This window comes from Centroberyx affinis, unplaced genomic scaffold (assembly GCF_046629955.1).
Source record: "Centroberyx affinis isolate AG114_WGS23_722 - 3 ecotype Tasmania unplaced genomic scaffold, CSIRO-AGI_Caff_v1 ptg002391l_1, whole genome shotgun sequence".
Taxonomy (NCBI): Eukaryota; Metazoa; Chordata; class Actinopteri; order Beryciformes; family Berycidae; genus Centroberyx; species Centroberyx affinis.
The window spans coordinates 27,760-38,863 of NW_027280644.1; the positions used below are offsets into that span (position 1 = coordinate 27,760).

At 39.4% G+C, this 11,104-nt stretch overlaps 1 protein-coding gene across 1 annotated transcript; it reads left to right on the forward strand.

Annotated features, from left to right (window-relative positions):
- The first annotated feature begins 2,159 nt into the window (after nt 1-2,159).
- LOC139656164 (gap junction beta-2 protein-like) lies at nt 2,160-8,198 on the forward strand. Its single transcript, XM_071533667.1, has 2 exons — nt 2,160-2,340; nt 4,390-8,198. The coding sequence occupies exon 2, from the start codon at nt 4,423-4,425 to the stop codon at nt 5,227-5,229; it is 807 nt and encodes a 268-aa protein (XP_071389768.1). The 5' UTR covers nt 2,160-2,340; nt 4,390-4,422; the 3' UTR covers nt 5,230-8,198.
- The last annotated feature ends 2,906 nt before the right edge of the window (nt 8,199-11,104 follow it).

Consider the following 11,104-nt stretch of genomic DNA (forward strand, 5'->3'; position numbering starts at 1 on the left):
ACAATATACATTACTATTTTCAAACAAGATAAAACTGACATGCAATGAATGAATAAATATGAGTATCATTGGAGTGGACTCTGTTTCTTCCAGTAAAACAAATAGATGATATGCATTGCATTAAATGGCTGCTGAGCTTCCTGAAGCCTTGGAAATTGTGAATGGAAATGTGTCATGAGGACGACTCGGGAGGCCTGCTGTGAAATTTGGGCTCGCATGTTGAAGACTTCATTTCACAGCATGGAGCGCATCATGCCATCTGGCCGGACTGGAGATCCCATGACCGTGTACGCTTGTTTATAATCTTCATATGCAGTGTGGCCTAAACATTTCACATATACTCAGTCAGAATATGTTTAGAGATACAGTATTGTGCAAAAGTCTTAGGCACCCTAGATTTCTTTAATATAAATTTGTTTTAGATGTTTGTTATTATTTATTTCTGCATTAGTGTGTCAGTAGACTGCTCTATATCGTAAATGTTTTGATATTTAGAGACTATTCATTTCATTATTTTTGAAAGCATCTTCGCTTTATGGATTTTTTTTTACATGTGTTTTGGCATCTATCTATCTATCTATCTATCTATCCATCTATCTATCTGCATAAAGGCATAGGAAGAAAATGTCTTCCCAGTGTCCAAAAGATATTTTGAATGAATGTCATCTACAAGTAAAACTTTTTGGCCATTTTTTGGTATATTATGAAACATTTTCTGAAGTATATACAATGTGTTCTTAGCAGTATAGAAATGTGAAAGTAGCATTCATATTTTATCTTGATCTGCTTTTAGGGACATAATGTGTCTCTGAAAACAATCAAACAGAAAATTAGAATGAAGGTAGGCTACTAAATTTTAATACAGAAAGTCTATAAAATGAACAGCAGTACTTAAGGTGGCAAGCAGATTGGAATTTTAGTGATACAAACTAAGGCAGAAATAATCTGAATGGTTGAGTTAAACCTCAGTGGGCGGAGCCAAAGAACCACAGTTTTCTGGTTAAGTAATGTTAGACTGAAGCTCAGTGAAAAAGACGAGATAAGAGAGGAGGAAGCTAATATTATGAAGCCTAGCACTCTGCTGCTAACTGAAAAAATACAATCTATCCATACTAAATGATCAGTAAGATAGTTAGCTAGCTGAATAGCATGAATGCCATGGTCATGAATTAATGAAAAAATAAGTAATTTAACCATGTTTATATTAGGCCATTTATATTTTAACCATTTTTTGCCATTAGTTTCCTTACCAATCAGATCATTCTGCCTCCAGAGCAGCTTTGCCTCTGAAGAAGTTTGCTTGACTAAATCTCTAATCTGCTAGGAATCTCTACATAGACTACTTTACAAATCCTACTGGTGATGGGTGACTCTCCCATGGGTGCCTGGCCCCACCCTGAGCCTGCCCCCGCCCCTCCCGAGGGATGAGGCTCCTCAAAAGACGCAGATGCGACCCCTTGAGGGGGTTCCAGGGGGTCCCCAGCAAAAAGGGGAATCATTTTTTTTCACTATAATTCCATCCATAAGTAACACAATGACAGAATGTATGACTATTTTGGTCATGAGTTTCATACAGTTTCTGTAATAAAACATCTAAAAGCAAAAATCTTATCAGATGGGGGACCCTGGGACTAAATCTTATCAAATGGGGGTCCGTGGTCTAATTTGTGTCAGTTTAGGGGTCCTTGACATGAAAAAAGTTTGAGAACCACTAATCCAGGTAAGTTAGTTAGCTAGCTGAATGCATGAATAGCATGAATGCCATGGTCATAAATTAATGAAAAAATAAGTAATTTAACCATGTACAGCCTATATTAGGCCATTTATATTTTGACCATTTTTTGCCATTAGTTTGCTTACTTACTCCTTACCAATCAGATCATTCTGCCTCCAGAGCAGCTTTGCCTCTGAGGAAGTTTGCTTGAGTAAATCTCTAATCTGCTAGGAATCTCTACATAGGCTGCTCAGCCATTACAAATGCAAATCTCATTTGAATGCAGATGAATGTAGTTGACAGACATCCAGATCCAGTCCTACTGGTGATGGGTGACTCTCCCATGGGTGCCTGGCCCCACCCTGAGCCTGGCCCCGCCCTTCCGGAGAGGTTCCTCAAAAGACTCAGGTGCGGCCCTGCAGAGACCATGCTCCTGTCAGACCGCACGGCTTTCAAAACAACTCCTCTCCTCTGAAACCACTTCGCTCTGAAATAGTTTCCTTTGACTTTGGAGTGCGGGAATATTTTTTTTTTTACGACGGCAAACTAAAACAGAGGATTAATTGGTTTTAACTTCATGGAAACCTACTGATAGGCTGTTAACTGGATACGGGCTACAGAGACAGGTGAGTTGTTATTAAGCTCCTGATGCGTTTTGAATGTGGTGAACCCGCTCATATTTGCACTTTACCCTAATTTCTCAACTTCAAACCTGAATTGTTAAACCAAAAAAAATGGATCTTACTTAGATCATAAATTTAAACCGACTGAATTATTTAGCCTACTTAGCAAAGTAGAGAGTATGCCATGATAACTACTATTTTATTTAAATGTTATTTTTTAATGTGAGATAAAAGATTAGATTTATACATTTCTTATAGCCTACAAAAAAGCCTAAAATCAGAAAAGACAAAGCTCGTATTGATTTTTTTTCTTAAACTCCAACAAAATTCTCGCCTCTGAAGAAGCTGCTGATCTGCGAAAAGAAAGTTTAGAAGAAGGGATTAAGTAAGGAAGAATGCAATCACAGAAACTGGGTGAACAGACAGTGTTAAGAGTTATTTAGTGGAATAAAATGAATAAGAAAAGTACTGAAGGGCTGATTCTGGGTTAATGGAAACCTGTGCTGCTGGCCTTCTGCTCTGTGATTTAATTAAAAAAGAGATTTTATTCCTTTATCTCCTTTAACTGCTTCAGCATCCTTAATGTCCATGAAGAAAATGTATTGAAGAAGGCTATATATAGCCTAATCAAAGGAAAGTGCACATAAGGAACAGACTGTCTATATGTATAGTAATCATTAATCATCTATGTGCTGCAGAAAATAATAAATCATGGCTTTAATTAATGACCAAACTGATTAGTAATTATTAACTGTTAATAGTTAAATAATAAGAGTGAAATAACTTGGATTCCTGGTTAAGGCGTACACCATGTACTGGCAATGTTGTGGGTTCGAGTCCGCTTCATGACCACTGTCCCAAGTTATTCCTCTTTTTTTCCTTTCTTTCATGTCACTCTACACAATATGCAATGAAATGCCAAAATGCAAAGTAAAAATCTATTAGCAAACGAATGAAAAAAATGGTAATGTCTTTTCAGTTGTGCCTCTCAGTGAGGTCACTGCAAGAAGAAAGATACAGAGTTGTACGTTTTGTCACTTTTGTCAACTCTAGGGTAGGGCTGGACGATAATCAATATCATGATAATCATAAGGATTTTTCTCGATGTCAATATATATCACAATATGGTTCATGTATGCAAAATCACATTAAATAATCAAAATCAAAATTAATGTTCATCTCATTGAACCGAATGGTAATTTTAGGTGTGATGTCAAACAAAACAGAAATATTCAAATAATATTCCTACCATACCTCATTTTATGAGAGTTTTTAAGTAAAATTTGCTTGTCATCATCAATTTAGACAGCAGAAATGTGTGTCACGATATCAAAATATCTTCATATCATCACCATATGATTCCACTGAAAGACGATAAACGATAATATTGAATTATCGCCCAGCCCTACTCTAGGGATTCGGTGTCTTGCTCAAGGACATTCAGCAGCTTAAAGGACAATGCCAGCATGATTGGTTTTTTGGTCTTTTTTTTTTTTTTTTTACATTTTCCATCCCTTTCATGTTAATTGTGTCAGTTTTTATATGCATGTGCCAAGATATTTTTAAATCAGTTTTGCCAAACCTCAAAGTTTTGAAGTTCCGTTCACCGTCTCATATTTGAGAACACAGCAAGAGCCGAGACGAGACAGCAGGCGGCGTCTGACTTCCTGCTTCTCTTTCCACTTATTCCTCTCCAAAATAAAACTTTCAACCAAAAGGTAACATTCTCTGCGGTTTCGTTGGATCCATCAAGCCAACAGACAAACCAAAAAACACGCTTCTGTCAGCTATAGTCCGTAAAATTTAACGTAAAATAAAGCTAGGTTTTCCACAATTGTGGCTTTAAATTGCTGCCCTCTTGTTTACTGGGAGTAACTCGTAATATTTAGACAAAGCAAAGCACTAGAAAATGATCTACAGTGATGTAAAGTCGTAAGGGAATGTAGAAAATGAGCAACTCCATTATGCTGGAATTGTCCCTTAAATGTCCCTGAGCAACATATTTGGGATTTGCAGGCTGCTAACCCTCTGCTGCTCTCCTGCCCTCCACAGGTGGTCTAAGCATCCAGGCTCCTCGCTGCCACAATGAGTTGGGGAGCGCTGTACGCCCAGCTGGGCGGCGTGAACAAACACTCCACCAGCCTGGGGAAGATCTGGCTGTCCGTCCTCTTCATCTTCCGCATCACCATCCTGGTTCTGGCGGCGGAGAGCGTGTGGGGGGACGAGCAGTCCGACTTCACCTGCAACACGCAGCAGCCCGGCTGCAAGAACGTCTGCTACGACCACTTCTTCCCCGTGTCGCACATCCGCCTGTGGTGCCTGCAGCTGATCTTCGTGTCCACGCCGGCCCTGCTGGTGGCCATGCACGTCGCCTACAGGAAGCGGGGGGACAAGAGGACCATGCTGGCCTCCAACGGCGCCGAGAAGATGACGGACACCGACCTGCAGACGCTGAAGAGAAGGCGGCTGCCCATCGCGGGCCCGCTGTGGTGGACCTACACCTGCAGCCTGTTCTTCCGGCTCATCTTCGAGGGCGGGTTCATGTACGCGCTCTACTTCGTGTACGACGGCTTCCAGATGCCCCGGCTGGTGAAGTGCGAGCAGTGGCCCTGCCCCAACAAGGTGGACTGCTTCATCTCCAGGCCCACGGAGAAGACCATCTTCACCATCTTCATGGTGTCCTCGTCCGCCATCTGCATGGTGCTGAACGTGGCCGAGCTGGGCTACCTCATCGTCAAGGCGCTCATGAGGTGCTCGGCCCGGGGGGCCAAGAGGAGCCACCCCTACGCCCATCCCGACAGCGTCACCCCGGAGAAGGCCCTGCTGCAGAACAAGAAGAACGAGATGCTGCTGTCGTCTTCCACGGATTCGTCCAGCAACAAGACCGTGTGATGAAGGAAGGCCGGCGGTGGTGAAGAGGGCATAAACTGTAAATCCCACCACCCAGTTCGGTAATTACGCGGAAAAGCTGAACATCCCTCAGAATTCTTTCTCGGCGGGGGTTGAAACAGCCTCTCAAACAGCTTTTCAGAGCGTTTGACTCTTAAAACTTGCTTGAAATTATTGCAAAATGAATTAGTTCAGGCAGAGGAGTGGCTCCTGCAGTCACGGCAGCCTACCTTGTCTTTTAATTTGTAGGAGAATCACTGTATATTCTTGTCTGCCAGGAGAGAGAGGTGGGCTGTTTTCCTACATATGGCCTCAGATGCACCGCTGAAGGCAGTCTGTCCTATGTAGAGTGTGTAAAAAACCCCCAAAGTTATGAAGTATAATTCATCAGTGTTCGTTACTGTGAGGCCCAGTTTGTATTCTGCAGAAAAAGAAGCAGCCAGATCTAGGAGAATTTCTCAAACATGACCCGATTCTGTCTGCTTTAGCACACAATAGTACACAATTTCACAAGTATCACCCTGCTTTCCATACAGGGGAAAATTGATATAGTTTGATGAAGTAATATAGGTTTTTGTTTTAATTTATTGATGACAGTTTGGAGTTGCTGGAGCATGCTGGTTATCTGTCTTGGTCCGGGTTTGAAGCAGAGAAGTGAGTCGACGCTGACATCTAGTGGTTTACAGTGGAACAAAGGCTTCACTCCAAGCCTGGGAGTGTTTAGTGTTATGAAGAGAAAAGGAGAAGAACTGAAGTTGAGAAAAATGAAGTAGAAAAAAAGGTCCAAGTGCCTTTTGTGATTTGCTTTATTGTCTAGTTTACAAGAGCTGATGTTTGATTTTAAATGTGCGTGAATGCAAAAAAATATATATATTTGGGAAGAATTCATGTAAACAGATTTGAGTGTGTATTGACTGGAGGAGTTTTTATGATCATGAGCTGTTTTGAATCAAGTGACTGTGTAGCAAGAAATGAAGTTTGAAAAATCTTTTATAGTTCAATGAGTTTCTATGAATAATGCTAGAGTTTGGTCATTTTTGTACATTTTTACTACTGAGAAGTCTGTTGGGTCAGATGCTGTACAGGACAAGACTATGCAGATAAATAATATATAAAATATATAACCAGGTAAACTCTGAACATGCAACACCACAAAGGCTATATAGTTATAATGCTGCATATCTCTGCTGTTAAATCCAATTTTAATATTTTTAATCTTTTACTTGAACTGAAATTTTAAGCGTTTCTTTATGTAGATAAGTGAAGTAACCTGAAACCCACTGAGAACATGTTGCATATTTTCAGAAATCCATGCCTGTCAATCAAAAAAACAAGACAAATGTTTCTCTTATATATCTTGTTTGGCTCTCGGAGATTTTTTTCTAATCTGACAGAAACCTCTCCAACAGATCTGATTTCATAAATGTGAAGCATTTGTTTACAATCCAAGTTATAGTAGAGTTGATATGGAGATCAAAACAAATGTCACACGACTCAGAAAGATGAATATATCATATCAATCATTTATTCACAGATGTTACATATAAATCAGGTTACATGTTTGAGTTACAGATGTAAATCATTCACTTGCATTTATGTGTTTTAATGATATATCATGATTTGGACACAAAACATTTTTTATTTTCACACAAACATGTCCACTTGCATTGCCTAACCATACTCGCATTCCTTAAACTTTATACAAATCATGATGTATTAACAAAAATTGATAAGCATTCATTCACAGATGTTTTTACATATGAATCAGCTCGCATTGTTTGAGTTACAGATTCAAATCACTGCATTCATTTGTGCATTTTAACCATGTCCGACGTGTGTTTCTGCCTCCTGATGAGACTGTTTGTTCTCCAGAAGTCGGCCTGCTCAGTCCGTCTTATTTGGGATTGTGCTCCTGCGGTGTGTGCTGACCCCAGCTGGCGGTATCAGCTTTCAGCACGGCCCTTATTTTAGCCTCCGCACTAATCACCGCTCGCCCTCTTCCAACGTGAGCGGACCGCGGCTCATCTCCGGGTGAAAATGTCTTTGTCCTCCCTTCATCCAGGAATAGCCGAGCCGGATTAGCACGCGTCGAAACAAACACACACCTCACCTTTACGTGAACGCAGGATGAAGATGTGAAATAACGTGAAGATAGAAAGGTTGGAGCAAAACTAGAAGAGTCTGTACTGTTTTATGGGAAAGAAGCGCAGTATAGTATGTGGATAGGTGAGAGAGGTTTGACCAGAGATTAGAGGTGTCACATCCAAAATATGAACAGAAAAGCTGGTTACACAAACCTCATGCAATTCTATGGAGTTGGATACAAAAGTGTAATATTGACATTTTGTAATAGGTGAGAAAAGTTTTGATCAAACTTGAGTCAGATCCAAAATATGCCAAGTCATGCGTTGTGACAGATGAAAGCAGTCTGAAGGTTTGCAGATTTTGGAAGGGTTTGTATGTCTGTTATGCATTGGCCTTTGACCTTTGACCTTTTATTTTATATATGTTGGATGAGAGCCAAATTATATTTATGATGCAAAAATTGAAGTAGCATTGATCTCTTATGGACATTTGTTTAGAGACTATCCTGATGATTCTGACCCAAAGTTTCACATTTTCACATTTTTTTCCACCTATTACTTTTTGATAACAGCTACTAATGGACAGACAGCTTTCTAACCATGAAATGAAGAAATTAAATGTTTGTGATTATTGTGTTTTGTACCTGCTGTATGTTGTTTTTCTTACATGTGCACTTTGACCCCTGAAGTCTTCTGCTCTTTAAGACTTTTTTTGATAAATCAGTGAAACAAGACTGTGCAGTTCATTGTTTTGTGTGTATGTGTTTAACATCATCTGACATTATAGTGATGCCATGTCTTTCTGCAGCTTAGCCAGGGGAGCGGGTCTTTATTTTCTGGGTGACCATTGACACCCATACATTTCAGTCTGCTTAGAATACAGAGAGTTTGACATTATTCCCACTTTGTGTTTGTCTTTTTCCACTTTTTTATTCCCCTTAAGTTGGCAAAGTAAACAATGTCAGATTATCACGGGCTGCTCTCTCTGCCCATGATTTCAAAATAATGTTTCTTACTGATAATACACATAATTAAATAATGAAAATCACTGTAATATTCCTATTGGGAATTAAAATGTGTCTGGTCTAAATAGTGATTCCATAGGACCTTTAGAAAATTTCATGGTATTTTTTTTTATCTCTGATGATATAACTATAATATTCCTAAAATATTCCTATTGGAACTTAAAGTGTGTCTATAGCACTCAATACTGAGTTTATGACCTTATATTACTTTATGGTATTCTTATCTCCTGTAGTATCACTATAGTATTCCTATAATATTCCTATAGGGACCTACAGTACTCAATAGTGAGTTTGCTGTCATGTTTTTACTATAGGATTTTCTGTGGTGTAGCTTTTTGACCTATGGTTTTAAAGTTTTGTGTTATTATTGTCTGTGATATTTGTATTTATATGTGATCATTTTTTAAATAATTATTTTAGGAGTGTCTAGCTGGAATACAGAGGTTTGAAGAGAGTTTTGGGGCAAATTTTGAGGTTTTGGGAAAGTTTTAGGGAGGTTTTGGGAAAGTTTTAGGGAGGTTTTGGAGAAGTTTTTGAAAAGATTTTGGGGCAGGAAGGTTTTTGGACAGGTTCTGGTATAGTTGTGGGGGGAGGTTTTGGGAATAGTTTTTGGGGAGGTTGACAGGGGCGTGGTGTGAATCCCGACAGGCTGATGACTCTGTGGATTCACTCATGCATGGTCACACAATGTGACAGTCCAGACATGGCTGGAAACGGGAGGCAGCTGCGTTTTACCGAGCCCCATCTCCAACTCCAACCCGCCTCCAAAAACTAACGGCGACAAAAGAAAACTTTTTTTCCTTGCGCAAGTGTGTCGGGCCCGGGACAGACAGGCAGACAGACAGACAGACTCCACGCCTGAAGAAGTTTGTGCATGAGTTACTTTTAAACAGAGTGTGGTAAGCTGGCAGAGAGGTGCCAGGTTCTGGGTGTGGGACAGGGAGCAGGGAGCAGGGAGAGGGGAGGGTGCTGCAGCCTTGGGAGGTCTATATGCTTTTCAACGCACTCAAGTTATGGCACCAATGGCAGATGGATTTTGCTTTCAGTATTTAAGTATGGCATCTCCAGTGTAAAGGTATGACGGAAAGAAAACGAATGTGAATATTCCCCTGATATTCCATCGTCCTATAATAAAAGTCTTGAGGGGGATGCTGACGCGTTCAGAGCGATGTAAAGAGATAAATGACGACAAGTGTCAGTGATCAGGCCCGGTATTAAGTGTTAAGCTTTAATTCTTCTGACAAGAGTGAGACAAAAGCCAGACAAAGGTAGTGGAGTTAAAAGGCGGCCGGTGGACTCTCTGGCACACTCTGTATTGTCAGACTGGCAGGTATGGCTTTGTATTTGAACTTGGCTGTGTCCGTTTACATTTAACACCATCCGATATTTCAAAAATGTAACGTAAAATATAACAAATATCTGTGCAAAATTGATTTAGTGATTCATTTCAAGTGTACCGCCAATGGTAGACATTAATAAGGCCAAATAATAAAGATAAAGCAAGATTTTCTAACCCTCTAATTGGTTTATGGTCTTTTATGGTTTATGGTCTCATCCCTATATCGATTAGTTATATCACAGGCAAACCCTGTTTAGAAAATTTAGCTTGTGGATTTTATCTAAAAATAAAAATATATTAGCTTGGCTGTTTTATCTGCTCTTAAATTAAAAACTAAATCCTCAATCTTGCTAAAAAATAACAATAATTATTATTAAAAAATAACTTAAATTCTGTATCAAAATGTAGATAATTCAATTTATTTTCTATTTATATTTTATCTATCTTTTTGTAGGCCTATAGCAATTAGGGTTTTGATTCTTTATATATAAAAAGTGGATAATTTGCTGCTTGATTCATTTTTTTGTCTCTTCCAGGTGTCAAACATATTCTGAACCAGTCGATGGATTTATTACCTTTAATACAAGAACATTTTAGTAAGTTCCTCCTCTTTTCTCTGTCTGTGTGTGCTTTGCATTTGCCTGTATGAATAGTATAGTGATGGGCTTTTACTGGCAGGTTCATGTACATAAGGCTCTCTGAACATGTACAGGGTAACAAAAGGTTTCATCTGGCTCAAAGCACAGCATTCCTCACCTGTCTGTCACTGCAGATGACATGAGGATTTTGAAATATCTTGTTTTGGAATCTCTGTTTTTGATTTTTGTTTTGTGAAACTTGGAAATTTAGCTTTGAAAGCCAATTTAAACGGCTCATCTATGTCCAAATCCAATTTGTCATTTGTTTTTTTTAACAAGCAGACTGTAGTCAGTGAGGTTAAAAAGGAAAAAAAATCCATTTATGCCACATGTAAAATGGAGACAGCAACGTTGTGAGCATCCTGTTTCATCTTTCTCATTATAGCTTCAAGCTCTGATTCAAAGTCAGCATTAAATTTGTAGGCTACCGTTAAACATCAAGTAGCTTCTGTTTAACAGTTTGTTTCATTAAAATCTCTAAATTCAGATGCTCTAAAACAAAAAAAAACATATTAATTCTTATTATGTCACCTGTGCTATAAGAACATCTCACATTATCACTGTAGGAACTGAATAACAAGGTAAAATATTTCCTAACAGGAGTTCCATCTTTAGTTTTGACCCTCGTGGCTTTCGTGTTACAGTGGAGAGAGAGAGGGAGTTAGGGAGGGTGTGTGTGTGTGTGTGTGTGTGTGTGTGTGTGTGTGTCTCTAGTGTGTGTGTACGCATGTGTGTGTGTGTGTGTGTGTGTGTGTGCGTGCGTGCGAGCCTGTGTATGCGTGCACGTGCCAC